Here is a 19235-nt window from a genome sequence, read left to right as displayed (position 1 = left end):
AAGCATTCAGACAAGGATTAAACTCTCCTATTGCTGGGTTCCTTCCAGAAAGAATTGGAAGGTAGACCATGTTACCTTTGGTGGGAGACAGCGAGGTGAGTCACTGGTATGACAGGGCAGAATAGGTTTACTGGAGCCGTAAAGTGAGCCAGACTCTCAGTCCCTTGCCTACTGAATGACTCACGCTTGTTTACAAATGAAGTTCTGTGGAAAAGTGCAGGGGAGGAGGCTGTGGTTCTCGGGCTCCCCTTCCTAGGGGGCAGATCCCTGGATGTCCAGAAGGGGCAGCTTTCCAAGTCCAATCTCAGGGTCATCTGCAGATAATAAGTTCCTCTCCCATATGCGAGTTCACTTTGCCTTTGCACGGTGGTTAATGTACCTGCTAGACTTGGGATTGATGCGAAGACACTTTGGGGATTGGTTTCTAAATATTTGCTCTAATTTTCACAGAATCTTTTTCAGTCCCAGAGTTCTTGATAGCTATTGTGCTAAAGCTGGTATTTAGGGGGACATAAGATACTGAATGTTGGGCTCAGTCTCATTTTCTTAATCCTGACTGTTATTCATGGTAAAAAAGGGTGAAAACAATGCTTATGGAATTTTCACTGTATTTTCTTTTTTAAGCTTCAACACATAAACCCTTTATGATACACAACTTCTGCTTTTTTAATTTTAAGGGTAATTAGGATCAACATATTGTTTTTTTAAAATAGCCCCTATCTGACCCCTGTTTGCTCTTGATGCTAAATTTTCTACCTGGTTTATAGAATGCAGGTAAATATCTGGACAGACAGATGTGTCTACACAGCAGCTGTCTGTATGGTCAGTCGAGACTTGGTCTCTATCCGCCCCCCAACCCCATACAGTAGCTGTGTGACCTTGGGCATGCTCCTTAGCTTCTCTGAGTCCGTTTCCTCCTCTGTAAAATGGGCACAACAATAACCTACCTCACAGGGTGGTTGTGAGGACAACAGGTCAGCAGACACAGTCCTGCCCAGGGTCCCCTGTGGCGTAGGGGGTGTGTACACTGTGCTTGATCATTTGGTAGGACTCCAGTTAGATTAAAATCCGATTCAGTACAGATACTGAGAACTAAAGAAGTGTGCCCGGCAGATTTTGCCAGGAGCCCCAAGAAGAAATAAATCCAGTTGGTTCTAAGAAGATTATATCTGGCAAGGGAAAAGAGTGCTAAGATAGATCTTAAACAGCTTTTCGTCAGGGGTGTCAGTGTGTTTTGGTAGATCAGAAATCCTAGCAGGTTCATAGGGTTCAAACCAATAGAAGACTCAGTAAGGTAAGTCGAGAAAGTGAGTACATGAGCTGGAGAGCTCCGTAGAGGCTCAGGGGAAAGGCCAGCCTCGCCCTTTGGGGGCTGCTGGGTGGGGGGTGGGCAGAGGAGAAGGCCGCCCGAAGGGGTTGCGCAGGGGTGCTGGGTGCCATACTGCAGAGCAGACCCTGAACTGGAAGGCAGGGTGGTTTGGTGGAAGAGTTCTGGGATCATAATACTCATCTGGACTTTGTAGCGAGAAAGTGTGGGTTAAGACAGAAAGGCAGCCTGGGGACCAGGTCCTGCCCTGGTGACTGCGCCTTGGTGGCTGCGTGTCTCTCGCTCCCAAGCCTTACTCTGTTCCCCTTTCTTCCTGGCAGCAGTACCCCCTCCCTTGCTGCCCTCAGGGACATGACTGTCAGCACTTCTACCCCCCCTCAGACTTCACTGTCAGCACTCAAGTCTTCAGGGACATGAAAAGGAACCACTCCTTACAAAAAGTTGGGGAGCCCTGGTGTTTGGAGGTAGGTCTCGAAGCAAAAAGCGACGGTATGAGATGAGCTGGCTCTGAAATGGAACCACCCAATCCAAAGTTTGCTTCCTCTAGGGCAGGGCCCATCCTCCGTGTCCCTCCATTCTCCTCCTCGGGGCAGTGTGATCACAGGTGCCATGATGTCTGACTGGCCTGACTGCTGATAGGGAATCCTGTCCATAAAAACACCTGTTTACAAGGCAAGGGCGGAGGGTGGCGCTCCTGTTCCCAGGTGCTTGGCTCCCACTGTCACGTGTGGCTTCCCTGAGAATGATGATAGGAGGATCCACACACTAGCCCATTGGACTTGACCCCTAGGCAATACTATTCTACGTAGCTCCCAGTGGAAGAGAAGCTTTGACTCCCACTTGAACTTCATTATTACTAAGTTAAGATTTAGAGATTTTCTTTGGGAACACAGGGTACTGAAAACCCTCCCTTCTGTGCTGCGGTGACACCTACTCCAGGCACTGGCGGATGGCTTCCCTCACAGATGTTGCTCTCCAAGGACAGGAAGCATTGTTAATTTCCTTTAAATAATTCAATAGAATGTCAATACCCCACACCGCTCAGTGCTGGGGAGTGACAGCTCGCTTCAAATTAGTAGTTCTGAAGAATAAAGAGCATCTAGAACTTGCTTTTATCTTCAGAAAAGCAAAAGTCAATGCAGTTAGAAAATTTTCAAGTAACTCTTTAGATGTAAACAGCGAATGATTTAGTAGTACTAGTGCTAGCTTCAGCCCCTCCCTTCTCTTTTAAAGAAATGCATTTCTTTAGGGGACCAAGCTTCTGTCTTTTTTAAAAACATTTACTGTGTGCCTGCTATGAGCCTGCAGATGAGCTTTGTATTCCAGCTACAGATGTGGAAAATACGGATCCTATGGCAAAGCTGTAGGAGCTCTGGTGGCCTAGTGGTAAGGTGCTGTGCTGCAATCCCACAAGGCACGTGGATCAAATCCACCAGCTGTTCTGCAGGAGAAGGATGGGCGTTCTCCGCCTGTGCAATTTATTGCCTCTTAAAGTCTGCTGGACGGTCTGCTAGGAGTCAGTCTGACTCGACGACACCCGACAACAAAGCAGAAAAAGAATAATCTATAATAACACGTGCACATGTATTTGGCCAAAGGGGAGAGAAAAGGTAGACTATATCATCTTTAAAAGTTTGTTTTCATTTGAAAGGTATTAAGCGGCCGTTTAAGAGAACTCGAGCACACAGAAAAATATAAGGAAGGGTATATAAACACCATATCCTTGTCATCTGTTGAAGCTCTCAGAAAGTGTGGGCGTATTTTTTTTTTTAGTTGTTTCTGTGCCTAAGTATTAGAAAACATTTTTATACAATTGGGCTTACACTCTGCAGTTTTGAATTTTCTTCCAGCTGATAAACTCTCACGGACACTTTTCTACACTGTCACAGGCCTTAAATTTTGTGACGTGTAGGTAACTTTACATGTACCGGTTTTAGTTTAAATCTTCTGGTCTACCTAGTGAATTAAACTATTTATTCTTTTGAACATAAGAACTGTTTCTTCTTTTGCTCTTCTTTCTTGCCTGGCCTCTGACCCTGCCTGCCTTGATTTGCCTAGAGCTGATCTTTCAGCTCTTTCTTTCTGGGGGAACAGAGAGACCCCCTTTCTGTGCCCAAAGCTGGGCTCTGATAGAAACTTTGTCTCTCAGCTCCTTCCTGGTTTAGCTTTTACTAAGCTTTGCTGGTCATTTTGACTATCAGTGATAAGACCATACTGAACATAGCAATTCCTCCACAAAGGCCTGGCACATGGTAACTCATTAATCTTTAGGAGGTAGATAAAGGGAGACACGGGCACCTGCTTGGGAGCGTGGGGAAAATGAAACAGAAAGACGGAATTTCTTCCTTATAACACAAGATCCTCCAGCGCCAAGCAGATCTCCGGCGCCAGTGCCGCCCTCAGCTTTGTCTTCAGACAGGCAAATGTCTCCCAGGGAGGGGCTGAGATGCAGCGTTTCAGAGACATCTGCACTTCAGGGCTGTGGCACTGGGGCAAGTTACTCCACTACTCCATGCCTCAATTTCCCATCAGTGAAGGGGCACACAATGCAAGCATCACAGGAGTTTTGGACCAGGTGCAGCCTAAGAGGAACTTGGTCCAGGACAGGCGCCGAGCAGGACTCTTGGCAAAGCATCCTGACGGAAAGTACATCAGAGTGATGGGCCAGCCACTGCTGTGCAGGCCCCGTCAAGCAGCCTGTTTCCAGATGGTTTTTCATGGGAATTAGTTAACTAACACTGGCGTAATTATCCTTCAAGAATTGTGGCTTGAACCTCAGGATCCCTAGCTTGAGTGTGTAGAGATGACGTGCTTTGAGTTGTAGAAACCTCAAATGAGGCGTATAGTCAAGCAAACTGGGTGTGAGGCCACCTTTGTTGAGGAGGGTGCGTCACCCTTGTGCCCTGCCATTCCTTTATCTCTAAAAAAGGGAATGGCCGAAGAGTACATGCCCAGCTGCTTCCCTGGCACTTACAAGGATCCCTTGAAAGACTGATCTGACTGAGAGCAACCTGTTTGCTCTTTTTAACACTGTTTGCTATGGCCTGGCATTGCTCTGAGCCATTACCCATGGTAACTCTTCAGAACATCCCAGTTGTCTCTAGAACCATCGCTTTACAAATAAGGTAACCGAGGTTCAAGGAGTTGGAGCACTTTGCTTAAGATCACGTAGCTACTACTGGAGCTATCAAATTGCTGTTAATGAAACGTCATGGGAATAGCCCCTGTGTGGTGTGGGGACTCCCCCATCAACCACCTTCATCATGCTAAAAGAGAATGTTGGAGCTCGTCCGCCCAGCCTTCTCCAGAGCTGGGAGCATACATCTGATGCTGGACACTTAATGTCCACCTTGTCTTTACAAATGGCAGTCAGGTTTGGGATACCCTCTGCTCTGTCCCAGTTCAGTTTGCAACTGTCCCTGTTCACTCACTGTCCTCGTACTTGAGCTTTATTCTAAGCTCCAGGTCTCTGCTCCAGGGACTTTAGATTGGTAGACCAGTTGAGTAAATATGACTCAGAAAGTCAACAGCCACCAGGGCAGAGGTGAGTCACTTCTTTCTAGTTAGCTATTCTTGTCCATTTTTAAAGATAACCACCGAGAGTCATTGCATTGGGGCTATTAACATGCTTGATAGTGACAATAACAGGGTGGGACCCATGGCATAAATGTGTTCAGATAAGAATGAAGGTGTTTTTTCCTGTAATAGATTAGTCAATAACATTTTCACGGAAATAATTGCAAACAAACTTTTCCCCCCAAAGTTCCTTGTCTGAATCCTTCTGCTCTGTGTTTCCTTCCATTTCAGGATGTTCTACACATTTTTTTTTCTCTCCCTCTGATTAATGATCAGGAATTAGCAAGATGGAGACCCTGTCCCTTCAGATTTTTTTGTTGTTGTTGACCAACTCTTGTTGGTATTCAGTTTGTTTTTTATGCCGAGGCTTTTACACCTCCTACTCTTTTTAGAACGTGTGTGTGTCTTCAGAAGGGGGTGTGCTGTTGCTACAACTTGCTCACTAACCTCTCACACCTATAAATTTGAGGGAAAAGAAACTTCTGCTCGATTTGCAAAGCAGCTTCCATAGACAGGGAGTTAACCATTCTGATGAGAGGATATGAAACTTAAGTTTAAACTTATTAGGCCACATCCTATAAATGACTGTGGCTTATGTCCATCTGATTTCTAACAAGCATGGTTATTGTGGCCAAGACTTTCTTTTTGCTTGTTAGTCATTTGAAACTAGTACAGGTATTCATTCCTTCATTTCTTGGAGACTCTCCTTCTCAGTGTGTTATGCATGGGAAATCTGTATGGATACAACAAAGTGCATTAATGCAGGGGAGCTCTGGTGGCCTAGTGGCAAGGAGATGCAACTACAATCCCAGAGGCGTGTGGTTCGAATCCACCAGATGCTCTGCCGAGGAAGGAGGGACAGCCTCCTCCTGTACCAGTCAGATCTGATTTGATGGTAAGCTCACACAAAAATAAGAAAAAAAAAATGCATTAACGCTATAAAATGCTATGTTGTAATTTGGGATCAGCAAGCATTGGGATACACGGGAAATTTAGTATTTACTCCCTGTTCCCTAAAGTGGTAAAGTAACCAGGGGCAGGGAGGCAACGCCATACCTTCTTCCCCGAGGCAGAGCTAACATTCTCCTACACTATCTCCCAGTTTTTTAAAGGTAGGTGTGTCAGAGACAGTAAGTTTAGCACAGGAGAGAGCGGCTTTCGGGGCTGTTGTACACAGGATCGCTGTGAGTTGCAGGCGACTTGATGGCACTTAACAACAATAGCAATAGTTCACAAAGTGTAGGTAGGCTTATACTGTGCATGCTGTCACTGCCTATTTATTTTCTGTCCTTGGTAGCAGACGCAAGCACTTGGGGCCACAGTGGAGCACCTGCATAAAACCTCGTATGGTGTTCGTTTCTGGAAGTGAAAATTCCTTAAGGTGTTTAGCTAACATCCCACTCAGTTCTCATGAGTGGTCTGCTGGTTTGTAGGCACAGAATTTTAGGACACGATGTCAAGGTTACTATGCGTTGCCTACACTTCGATGGCACTTAACAACACCACCACAATAGCATAGGGAAAGATAAGTTAGCCTACTGGACAGAGAGTGATGCTATCAAGCCAAAGGTGGCGGGTGACTTTAGTCTGCCGCCCTCAGGCCTGTTTTTAATTGGTTTTGGTCAAACATTCTTCTATGTCCTATAGCCGTGGTCTGTCCACTTGGTGTACAGAGGTTACTCGTGGTGACACTGATGTGTCAAATGGTTACCCTTAGTGGACAGTGTTTGGTGGAGCTCCCCGATTAATACAAGCTTGGAAGCAGTAGTGGCGTCCACTTCCGTAATAGCTTGTCTCTGGAAACCCTATGAACCTGGAAAAAGGATGAAAGTTATACAAGGGTCCAGGTCTTTCGTTCATAGGGTCGTGACCTGATGGCACTTAACAACACAACATGTCAGGTAGCCAAAAACTCAACTCTTAGCAGCCTGTATGTTACAAAGTAACCATGGGATTTTGTTGGTGGTAATCTTTCCAGAAGCACATGGCCAGGCCTTTCTTCTGCAGTACCGCTGACTATGTTGAACTGTCAAAGTTTAGGTCGATTCTCCAGCTGCAAGTATTTGCACCACCCACCTTTATGTTAGTTCTTTCTTACGTTCTCTATTTACTAAGCATATTTGCAGATTTTTTTTAAAGGTAAAATAGATACGTGAAGTTCCTTTGCAGTTTTACAGCTAAAACATAAAACTATACAACCCAGTCCTATTGAGTCGATTCTGACTCATAGAGACCTCATCGGAAGTGCCCCAGCTTCCAAGCCTAAAACTACGCAGGAGCGCACTGGGTCATCTCCTTCCCTCAGAGCACCTGGGGGGTCAGGACTGTCAGTCTTCCCGTTAGCATCCCCACTGTGCCACCTGCCACGTGACAGTGGCCTTTGGGTCTCTGTATTACCGTGTCTAGCACTACCAATACAGGGGCACCTGATTTGAGTTCATCAGCTGCTCTTTGGGAGAAGATGGGTAGTTTCCTGCCATGTTATTTATGCCTCTGAAAACCCCCTGGAGGGTCAGCTGTCAGTTGGTTCTGACTCACCAGTACGTAACTACAACAACAACAATGCTCAAGTTAGGTCTCATTCACAATGTATCCTGAACATCCCGTATGTCCACCCACCTTTTCAGAGCCCCACGTGTAATGGTATCAGAGTTTCTTGTTTAGTCTCAGCTTGCCCAGAGCTCCACCACCAGTGAAATGGGTACAGAGGAGATCTTTCTGGGCTCTGTTCTCCATGTTATTAATGGTAAGACGTTGTGCTGCCAACCCAAAGGCATGCAGTTCGAATCCATCGGCTGTTTTTATTGGAGAAAGATGGGCAGTCTCCTCCTGTGAGATTTACTGTGTCTGAAAACCCACCAGAGGTCAGCTATGGGTTATTTCTGACTTGCTGGTACACAGCAACAACGACATGCCAACAATAACAACAACAACAATGTGCTACAAAGCCATGCCTGAGTGAGCACTGCTCTTTCAGTTCTTAACTCCCTCTCCCATCCTGTGTAGCTGGCTGGTAGACCCAGTGGAAGCCCAGGCCCGACCTGGCGCCTTTCTAAGGATTCCATCCATGTGGAATGGGAATGTGCAGGCCTGGGAGCCTTGCCTGACACCCTCCAGGACTCACTGGCTTGGTTCACAGCTCTTATCTGGGTGGCTTCCTCCTTTTTCCCTGTTCTTAGTGAGTCACTTACATTCTTGGCGTCCCCTGTGACAAAGGTCATTAATTGAGAAAACTTGGGCCTTTGATGCGTGACATGTTGTCATCTATGCAGTTTATTGTTTTGAATCCTCCCCTTTTGTAATTCTATGAGGTGATAGATTATGTTTTAATGGGCTAAACTGTGTCAAGGAAGAGGATAAATTAGCCTGAGATGTTTTATTAGTTCTCATTCCAGTTGCTATGTAGTTGATTTTGACTCATGGCGACACCCTGTGTGTCAGAGTGGAATTGCACTCCATACAATTTTGGTGGTTGATTGTATTTATTATTTTTTTGAATGTAGATCAACCAAACTTTTCCTTGAAGGGACCTCTTATTGGACTTAAACCTCCAACCTTTTGGTTGCCAGCCACGTGGGCTAACCATTCACACCAACAAGGATTCCTTTCCTTCTTATGCCAGTTGCCATTGAGCCCGTCTTGACTCTCGTTATCCTGTGTAAACCAGAAGCGCATGGCACCCTCGTGGGGCTCTGAGATCGTAAGTCTTCACAGTAGCAGGACTGCCATATTTATCTCCCACAAAGTGGCTGGTGGACTTGAACTTCCAACCTTTCAGGTAACAGCCCAAAACATAATAAAATACCTTTCCCCGTTGGATTTGTTCAGTCAACATTGTCTGTCAGCCTATCTATCTGTCTTGGTTTTGATCTCTCTGTTCCTCAGAACACTTTCCATTTATCTGTTCCTCAGGGATGTCAGTGTTTCAGTGATTGGAATTTGGGGGACATAGAGGAATCTAATTTTAGCCTAGACTTTGAAACTTTATTCTTTTCTGTTAAGGGCAGTTATGATTAAGAAAGAGGAGTGGGCAATCTTAATGTTTTTCCTTTCTTATTAGGACCAGTCAGTTCTAGGCCCCTATTTGAAAGGTACCTATTGTTGCAGTTGTTGTTTTTAGTATGAAATTATGCTAGAAATTAGGTCTTCACCCACCTTTTAATCCCATCTCTTCTTGTTCTTTGCATCACCTGGGTAAAAGTTCACTTCTAGCTTTTCTGCAGTTATTTATGTGTAAAATTTTGTTTCGTCTAGGAGACTAACTAGATGGTGAAAGTTGCAGTTCCCCAGGAGGCCAAGTTCAAGTTTTGGGTACCTTTTCCATGGACTGTTACTTTTCATTAGTTGCTTGGCTTCCCCTGTGGGCTGAAAAGAGGAAGGAGGTTCCTTTTGTTCAGATGCACAGTTTTAAGTCTTCCTTTCCCTCTGGGAGTGTGTTTGCTTGTCTGTGCGCCCATGTACGTGTGTGTGTGTGTGTGCATGTCTGGAATGTGTGTGCTCCACGTGTCTATGGAGTTTGTCTGGTGTGTCACCATAGCCCTGCCATCCAGTGCTTGTGTTCAGAGTTGGCCTCTGATGTGACAGGAAAGAGAAGCTCTTCTTTGGCAAAGTCTAAATGAGAGCCGTGTCTGTGCTGAGAGTGGAAGGTTTTGTTTAGGAAATGCCAGTTCCTTGTGGAGGTGGGGACGACAAGGAAGAAAGGAAGGCACCAGAGAAAGAGGAAGCGAGAGCCAGAGAGACCAGGACGCGGGGTAACTGCAGGACGAAGCCAGCCCACTCGGTGTAGCTCCAGTGCTCTTGGCCTCTGCCCCTGTGTCTTTGCCCCACGCCCTGGTGGCGGCCTCATGCTGCTTAAGAAAACAGAGCTGGCAGGAGATGATGTTGGATTCGGCATGATCTATGGGGCTGGGGTCGGGAGAGATCACTGAGACGCTCAATCACCGTGTGCCCAGCCCCTGACCACTGTGTTCCTGGCAGAACTTGTGTTTTGTCAGCAACAGAGTAACAGATGAGACGTCGACTTTTCCCTGGAGAAGTGACAACCCCTTGGCCGGAAGGGGCTCCAGAGGGAAGGCCTATTTGCTGTTTGTCCACGGCCATCTCTCTGACCACTTTGTCTTTGCATTTTTTTGCCAGAAAGATGGGCGAGAGCAAGGCCGGGTGTGAGAGAGCTTGCCCCTGCAGGGGACTAGAGGTGGCATTTTCTGCTGACCTCAGAAATGCACGCAGTGCCCGAGGGAAACCCGAGCTGAACCCCACAGGCAGCGGGGTCAGCTCCGACTTGGGGTTAGGGGAATCTCAGGCATTAGAGCAGAACCAGGGGTGTCCTTCACAAACATCGCCATGGAAGTGGATCACCAGGGTTTTATTCTGTGGTACTGCTGGCTGTGCTTGAACCTACAACTTATAGGATAATAATCCAGTGGAAACTGTGCCACTTAGAGTCTTAAAATAAAAAGTGTTTCTGTAACCCTTCCTCACATCTGCCAGTTGGGCAAAGGTGTCAGGGTTCTCTGAGTGAATAGGCACTGTTTAATGAAAGAAAGTGTGTGCGTGTGTAAAGAGGCATTTGTTTCTCCATGTCCGTGTCCTGCTCAAAGCAGCAAGACCAGGCTCCCAGTCAGGTGTACTTCTCAACACAATTTTGCTTGATCGAGTCACCTCAATTCGTCTAAACCCAACCCAACCCAAACCCACTCACTACTCTCAGGTTAATGCTGACACGTTACAACCCTACAGGATAGGTTAGAACTACCCTATAAGATCTCCAAGACTATAAATCGTTATAGAAATAGACAGCCGTATGTTGTTCCCACAGAGTGCTTGGTGGGATTGAACTGCCAACCTTTAGGTTAGCAGGCAAGTGCTTAAGAGCTGTGTTACCAGAACTCCCATTAGTTCACCTACCACTACATATTTTTAGGACTTGCTCTTACTAGGGTGTGTGTGTGTGTGTGTGTGCGCGCGCGCGCGCGCTTGATTTTAATGAGGGGGTTTCTTTTGCAAAGCTAAGTTTTTAAGATGGATTTTTAAAAGCTGTCAAGCAATGACACTGACCTTTTGATTGTTGTTGTTGATTGCCTTCGAGTTGAGCACGACTCATAGCGACCCTATGAACAAAAGGCCTGAAGCCTTTCTATAACTATCATCATTTATCAAAGTTGATAGAGTTTCCAGAGGCGTGTTGTTTGGGAAGTGGATGCCACTCCTGCTTCCAATGCATAGCTGGATGGATTTCTGTGGTACCCATCACCACCATCGGAACATGTCCCAGTTTACCTCACCTCTTTCCTGGTTGAACTCCCTTTTGTAGTTACAGAGGATGTCGGGGGTTTTTCCTTGTGATTTTCTTGATTTGAAAGGCAGCATTGACTCTTGTCTGCCAAGGCTGGTTCTCCATTCTTGGTGATCAGAGTCTCTGTTCCTCTCTTTCTTCCCAGACGTGACTGTCACTTGTTCAGTGTTGATAAGTCTCATTCTGGGTTTGTGTGTGTATGTGGGGTTTTTCTCCTCCATTGGTTCTTGTCCATCCAGAGTGCATGACCACATGGTGTGTGCCAGAGAATTCTAGCTAATTCTGACAGATGTCATTAGTAGAAGATGCTATTAGCCAGGGAAGTAGGTTATTACAAATCGCTTAGGCAGCATGGTGGTTGGAGTTTAAGCGTTTGGATTTCTGTTACTGTTCTTAGTGGTAATGACAGATTATCAAGGGTTGGCCATGGTGTATAAAATGAAGATGGTACTGTGTCTGGTGATTCTCTTGGCCCAACCTGGCTCCTCCAGACGATCCTCATGGGTCCCAACATCTAGACGAAATCACAGTTCAAAGACTCGAGCACTTGAATTGTCCCTCCTCATTGTCGAGACATTCCCACCCATGTTCTGGGACAAGCTACTGTGTGTGTAGGGAGATTGGAGCCTCTGCCTCATTGGCTGTGGTTTGGGACCTGGTGCTTTTTTTTAGAGAGAGTGGAAATTCAGGGAAACGTGTATGGTGAGAGTTCTGTGTGTGCACTTGTCCTCCTCTTGGAAAATGATGAGAGGAGACCTTGAAGGCCCTGAGCTCAGGGTCAAAGTTGAGCGAGCCGTAGAGGATGCTTCTGCGGTGAATTTTACTGAGGAAGGTAACAGGGATTGTACACATGTACCTTCTTGTGTAATCTAATTCCTGTGTTTGTAATGACTTGGAGACTAGCCATTTCAGCCAGTTGAGAAGTGGAAGCAGTGACCCGGTGCAGAAAGCAAAAATTGGATGGGAGGAGAAAGGGGAGGGAGGGAGGGAGGTCGGGAGGTCGGCACCTCCGTACACAGCCTCAGCCCTTCTGACTTGACGGTGTCGAAAGTCGCTTTAGAACTAGGAAAAAGAACACTAATTGTCTTTTACGAGTCACTTGACTTTCTATCTGTGCATCTCTTTACCGCTGTCTTCTTTCCAGTTTGAAGGACTCTCTCGTCTCTTGGAGAGTGTTGTCGTCAGTGTATCCGTGATTTAGCTGAAAGGAGGACTTTTTACTGATAAGAAGCTCCCATTGTCTGGCAACAGGTTTCTCTAGAGAAATGTACTGTGGTTGAGAGAATGGTTTCCATTTCAGAACACACACGTGCATACACACACATACACAAGTATGAGTACCTTGATAGAACAGCTTACAAAACAAGGTGCTTTTCTATATCTTGATTGAACTGATAAGAGTGCTTCAAAAAGCTGCTGGTGGCATTATTTTCTCAAGTGGATCTAGTGTCATCATGGGGCCTGGGTGTCTCCATTCTCTTGAATCAGCCTTTGGAAGAGCATGCAAAATGATCAGCCTCCCTCTCAGAGCACTTGTCCTTTGCCTGATTGACATTGGCAACATGGTAACATTTCTGCAAACACCATATGAGAAGGGATCCCCCCCCCCCAATTTGGGTGACAGATTGCATGTTAGGGCACTAAAAGATGAAAGCACTAAATATTTGCTTTGGCAAAACAGTGAACGTGCCTCTCATCCTCCCAGCTGAAAACTGATGGGCTTAGAATCCCATTAACAATAAAACCACTGTCTACTGTTAAACATATCGTGTCCCTGCCCCCACCCTCATGCTCTCAGCATGACGAACAAGTTGGGTAGAAAGTGGATGCTGGACAGTGGGGGATTGTACAGGATTCTGTATTCATGTCATGTGGAATGGAAGCCTTGAGTTGACATGATGGTCCAAGTTAACCAAAAGAAATTCTCCCCCTTCTCTAATGTTTACCTCATCCTTCTGAAGCTCTTCGGTAGAACTGCTTCCTCCGTGGATGTCCTCTCCTTAGAAAGGATCCGTTTATTATCTTTCAAACTTGCCCTCCTAGAGTGTTTTCTGGGGTGAACTATCCTGCCAGAAGAGAGAATGTGCTTTCAGTGCTCGGGTGTGGTTACTGGAAAGTGTTTTTAGAGAAATGTTGAAGATTCTGGAGTTCAATCCCTGAGTTTGCCTGTTTGCCTGTGGCTAGTTGGACGGCCAGTTGCCACAAACTGAAAACCTGCCTTCGAGGCCTCGGTTTGCTCATTTGTAAAATGAAAAAAAAAACAAAAAAATTGTAGCTACCTTAATTTATTGGGATATGTAAATGAGTCAGTATATAATAGGCAGGTGATCTTGTTTAGAAACAGGGGTGACATCCACTTTCTAAACAGCTTGCCTCCGGAAATTCTATGAATGTTGATGGTTGTAGAGGGGCTTAGACCTTGTGTTCATAGGGTCTCTATGAGTCATGCTTGACTTGAAGACAATCAACAACAACAACATTCATGGGATTTAGTATCAGTGAACATTAGCTGTTAATTTATTAATTCAAAGTAGATATAATGTTACTTTGAGGGATAGTATCAGGGATAGACTTGTCATCTTCCAGGCAGGAGATAGATCTGTGCAGGTGAATGTTCATCCCACAGCTGGTTCACCTCACATGCAGCCGCTCACCCATCACTCCCCAAGTCAGTGGACGTTTGCGTTTTCCCATGATGCTTGGCAGGTTTCGGTAGAGCTTCTAGACTAAGACAGACTGGGAAAAATGACGTCTTGATCTCCTTTTTTAAAGTCAGCCAGTGAAAGGCCCATTGATCGTACTTGTCCTGTCTGTAGCCAATCTTAGAGCAGGCTTAGGAGCAGGCACCTTTTTGTTCTGTTTTATGTCGATTCTCCTTGAGTTGCGGCCAGCTAGTTGGCAGTCAACAACAACAGGTTTTCTAAAATTGCTTTTGTTTGGGAGGAAAGACTCACAAACTTTATCCCTGATGTGGGTTTGGTTGTTGTTGTTGTTGTTATTGATTGCCTTAGAGTTGAGCACGACTCACGGCGACCCTGGGAACAAAAGGCCTGAAGCCTTTCTATAACAATCGACATTTATCAAAAGTTCACAGAGTTTCCAGAGGCATGTTGTTTAGGAAGTGGATGCCACTCCTGCTTCCAAGAGGGTGTGGTAGGCTAGATTTATTAAAATGTATCTCCTTTAGGCATTAGGTTTCCATAAATAATCTTGTTTTACCCTCACAATTCATTCATGAAAAACAAAGTAATTATTATTCCCACTTGTAAATATTGAGAACTTGCTTCTGCTTTTCATGTATTAAGTCACTTAATCCACCAGCTGCTGCACAGGAGAAGGATAGGCAGTCTCCTCTCGTGTGATTTACTGCCTCTGAAAACCCTCAGGAGGGTCAGCTGTGGGTCGGTTCTGACACCATGGTGCACAGCAACAGCCTTCCCAGTCGACTTTATGCTTTGTTTTCAGCCTCAAGTCCTTCGTTCCACTGAGTATAATAAGCTCTAGAGACAAGTGAATCCAGTGATTTCCAAAGCAGGGCACCCCCCCACCCCCATTCCGTGCAAGCTATTCACTCACTCTCTTCTCCACACCACCCTCCGTGGCAGACGGGCCCAGCTCGGCGGGGTCATTTGTGAGGAGGGAGCTCTGCGCAGACGTCCAGATGTTCTCCAGATCCTCCCGTTCATGATGGTTGGGAAGAAAAGCCTTTATTACCGGAAGTTGTGGCTTCAGCGTCTCTGGGCAGTTGGCAGCATAGACTTTGTTTTGCTTTTTTGTGTGTGTGGTTTTGTTTTTTAAATAATTAGAAACAGTTCAAGTCTTCTTACCACCCACAGTAAAAATCACTGGGATCCTACGAATTTAAAAATAAATAAATAATAATACTACTAATACTAATACAAGTCACTTGGTTGAATATGTAAGGAAGGCATGCTTTTGGAGGGCTGCATGGGTAAAGTCAGGGCCAGAGCGTGATGACGTTGGGGATTCCTTACCTTTGCTTTCTCGCTCTGTCTGGATTCAGAGTCAAATCCTGTTCTTGGTGGTTGCCAGTGATGGGCGGGAGGGTTTGTGCACAAGATGACACTGGGAGGATACCTTTTTTTTTTAAGAAACCAACATTTTGTGAGTGGGTGTGAGTCCTGGGAGCATGCAGCACTTACTTGCACAGTGTGTGGTCCTTTCTGCTGCATTCCAGGACCCTTGATGAGAAGGAATCTTTACAGTCTAAACAGCTTCCACTGTATGGACTACATCCTTAGGCAAGAGCAAGCCAGACTTCTTTTTTATGGACAAGGCAAAAATGGCTCAGTCGGTGGGAGATTCTTGTTTTCTCTACACTGTGTGTTCTAATCATCAAAACCTTGTTACCAGTTTTGTTTGAGAAAAATGATACCTGTGTATATGTGCAGTTCCCTTCACTCTCCGCACCTCCCTCAAAATTAGAATGGGCTATAGTTTTCAGTCAAGTTGGACCTGCTGTCTATTGGAGATGCCAAGTTCCCTGTAAAGACCTCCTTGTCAGTTCCATGACCGTAAGAGGTCACACGGGTCAAGACCTGCTTCCCCAGCTCACGGGGGAGTTGGAAGGATTTGCCTTTTTGTAAGAAATGGAGCATCATGTTGGAGGGAGACTGTGTGTGTGTGTGTGTGATTTTAAAACACACTGCTTTTGACTTATCTTCTCTGGTGACACCCAGACCGTCTCTTCTTACCATCCTGACTTGTTTAAATTTATAGCTTCTTGGCAAGCACATTTCTGATGCTATTCTTCTCATAGCCTGAGGCCAAGATCCTTGGTGGAGCAGTGCCTAAGTTTAATTGATGTCATCTGGACACCAGGGAGGAGCATTGAGAAGCACTGGGGAAAGTATTAAAAGGAGAGATTTTACCCCTCATGTTGCTATCTCCAGAGTAACTTTTCAGGTGGTACCACGTTGTGTACCCTAAAGAATAGAATACCCAAAAGGATTTTGGGATACCCTATAATTTTAAACAACAACAACAACAACAAACCAAACACCCCACAAACAAACATACAATGTCCTATGAACGTGTAGGCATCTTAAAAAATGTGATATATTTCCCATTTAGTGTGGTTGTTGTGCTCGTATAAAATCAAAAGACCTGTCCACACCTTTTGTAACATTGAATGGCACTCCACACCTGCTTGTTCTCCTTGGTCCCAGATTTGAATTTAAAAGTAGGCAAGATCATGTCATCTTATTAGCTTGGCAAGTAAGGATTAAAAAGAGACTACAAAGCATGGTGTCGATAAGAATATTGAGTATACTGTTGACCTCCAGAAGAGCAAGCACACCTGTCCTGGACGAAGTAGAGCAAGAATGCGTCCTGGATGCTGGAATCGGGAGACTTCATCCCACACATTGTCAACATGGTATCAAGAGGGATCATCATGCTTGAAGCAGGGAAGGACCAGCAAAGAACGGAAGACTCAGACGGTCTGACAGAGTGGTCACATCAGTGGGCTTGAACGTAGCTAGGATTGTGAAGACACAAACCTGGGAAACATTGGCTCTGTTGTCTCTTTGGGTCACCGTGGACTCTGTGGCATCTATCAAGAACAACAGAAAAACGAGTGAAACAGGAGTCCAGGCAAGTCTTGCAAATCTTACTTACTCTCTTCTCTCCCAACCTTGTTGGAACCATAAATAGAGGAATAGAGATTATGGAAATGACTGGGACCAAAGCCCATTTATTTCTTGACTTTGTGGAAAAGATGAATAAGCTCCCTTTACCTGTTACTGATCATAGATTATGAGAAAGCCTGCAGGATAGATCTTGTAACTCCCGAGGAGACCTTACACCAGCTCGTGAGATAAGGTGAGATTGTGTAGTCAGTACTGGTGAGTGCTCTTGTGCCAAGTGCTGGTCTCCTGGGGACGATTGTGTGGTTAAGGCTGTACTTTGGGGAACTGTGCCTTTGCAGGAGGTCCGTGACTTGAGTTTTTAAGGAATTCTGTTCCTGCTTCGTCTTCCTAGAAGTCCCCATCCACCTTGAGGCCCTGTTACTTGCTGAGGCGTCTTCAGAGGAATTGGCTTTCAGTGCTCTATGACTGAGAGTGACGTCAGTGGTTGACCTCCTCCATCGTGGTGTGAATTCTCTTGAGAGTGAAGCTGCCACAGAAAGCCATGTTCTGGGTCATTTCACACAGGCTAGCACTCCTGGTTTGGGAGAGATGCAGTAATTGAGGTTTCCTGTGTGCCTTCAATGGTTAACACACTTGGCTAGTACTAAAAGGTTGGAAGATGGCTGTTCCCCTTGGGAGGAAGGCTTGCCAGTAGACTTCAGGAAAATGAGCATGGAAAGCGCTGAGGAGCCCAGTTGTGCTTTGACATGTATGAGGGCCATGAATTGGAGTCTACACAACAGCACTTGGATATTGGCTCCATGGTTGGAACTGTGACTACAGTCTGGATACTACCAAGCTTGTGTCCCTACTTCCCTACTCTGGTCTTCCTCTACCCTGTCCAGTCTTGGGGTTGCTGTGTTGCTGAACGCTGTGCCATTGGTGTGTCAAATGCCACAATGATTACTCATTGTGGACAGTGTTTGGTGGAGCTCCCAGAGTGATTCAGGTTTGATAGCAGGAGTGGCATCTACTTCCTAAACCACGTGCTTCTGGAAACTCTATGAACATAGAGAAATGACGATAGTTATAGTAGTGGGTTCAGTCTTTTGTTAATAGTTGCTGAGTTGTGCTCGACTTGACGGCACTTAACACAAGTACTGCCCTGTCCAATGGGGTTTCTCACCACAGTTCCTTGCATACTCATTTGACATCAGGTTTCTGTTTTGCCTTTTGATTTTACAGTTTCTGAGCATCCCAGCTTTTGACAGGAAGTAGTTGTTAGTTTCTGTCGAGTTGGCTACAGCACATAGTGACCCTTTGAACCACACGTTGGAACCTTGCCCTGTCCTGTGCCCTCCGCAGTCTCTGCCATGCTTGAACCCACTGAGACGTGAGCAAAACCAGCTTAACCGCACTGTGACCTGGAGCTGTTCACCCTTGGAGCTCTGGTAATTAATGTTTGTAATTGTTGTCGTGTGCCATCCACTCGGAACCGATTCATAGCTGGCCCTCGAGCAGGTTCTCAGAGGCAGTAATCACACGGGAGGAGATTTTCCAGCCTTCTACTGAGCAGCTGGTGGATTCAAACTGCGTGCCTTTGGAATTGCAGCACAGATTGATTGATTGATTGATTGATTTTTAAAAAAAAACCCACAAATTTTTCAGAGCTCCCTTTGTTTGTCATTAAGATCTTGAGCTATTTAGAAAGGATTATTGTCTTGGGAGTGGAAAAACTGATTATGTAAGAGAGTTTGCTAGGACTGTCCTGTAGGTAAGGTGTTGATTGTGGTCTTGAGGGTTTACCTGGCTCAAGGAGCAAGCACTTAGTACCATTCAGAGGATGGGTGGTTAGACTTGGTGATGTGTGTGCTTTTGTCACAATTATACATTATAGCTTTGGAAACCTGTGGGTCCATTCTCCCATGTCCTGTTGCAGGCTGTGATTTGAAATACTCTACATAGAACACAACAGCATAGGGAGAGGTAGGAGGTTATAATAAAGTAAATGCGACCCAAAAGATAGTAGGTACTTGACAAGGTTATTGCCCAAAGGGCTGAGGTACCCTGTTGGCCCTGGGCTTATGGTGCAAGTCAAGTCAAATAGGTCCGGTCAGAGAAGAGTCTTAACCACCTTTTAATAGAAACAATTTGTTGAGCCGTCAACTCCAAGCTCAGAGTAATCTGTGCACAGTGGTTGGGACAGCCTGGTAGAAGCGATTCTAGAATGGTAGTATTGTAAAAGTTGATTGGCATCTCACACCTACCTGCCCTGCCCTGTCCAGTCCTCTTCCTCTCTCTTTTTTTAAAAAAATTAATTTTAATGAAAGTTTACAGAGACGTAGGGTTTCTAGTCATTTATTGTTGCTCTTTTCTCCCTACCCACCACACCCTCCCCCCCATTCACTCTTCTCCTTAAAAAAACTCTTCTTGTTATGTGCACGCG

General features: G+C 45.6%; 1 protein-coding gene across 10 annotated transcripts in view; it reads left to right on the top strand.

The window, feature by feature from the left end:
* The window catches only part of TCF7L2 (transcription factor 7-like 2 (T-cell specific, HMG-box)), a 237454-nt gene that overhangs the window by 153353 nt on the left and 64866 nt on the right, over positions 1 to 19235 (top strand). Inside the window, exon 6 of one of the 10 annotated variants that reach the window (XM_006879926.1) lies at positions 1651 to 1791. The exons of the other annotated variants lie outside the window; for them this stretch is intronic. Within the exon in view, the coding sequence (XP_006879988.1) occupies positions 1651 to 1791 (141 nt within the window). The remainder of the gene's footprint in view (positions 1 to 1650; positions 1792 to 19235) is intronic. 10 annotated transcript variants of the gene reach the window in all.

Source organism: Elephantulus edwardii, unplaced genomic scaffold (genome assembly GCF_000299155.1).
Source record: "Elephantulus edwardii isolate Elephantulus edwardi_28Jun2011 unplaced genomic scaffold, EleEdw1.0 scaffold00006, whole genome shotgun sequence".
In the NCBI taxonomy this organism is placed as follows: domain Eukaryota; kingdom Metazoa; phylum Chordata; class Mammalia; order Macroscelidea; family Macroscelididae; genus Elephantulus; species Elephantulus edwardii.
The sequence above is the reverse complement of the archived record's forward strand: the minus strand, read 5'-3'. Positions and strand labels throughout refer to the sequence as shown.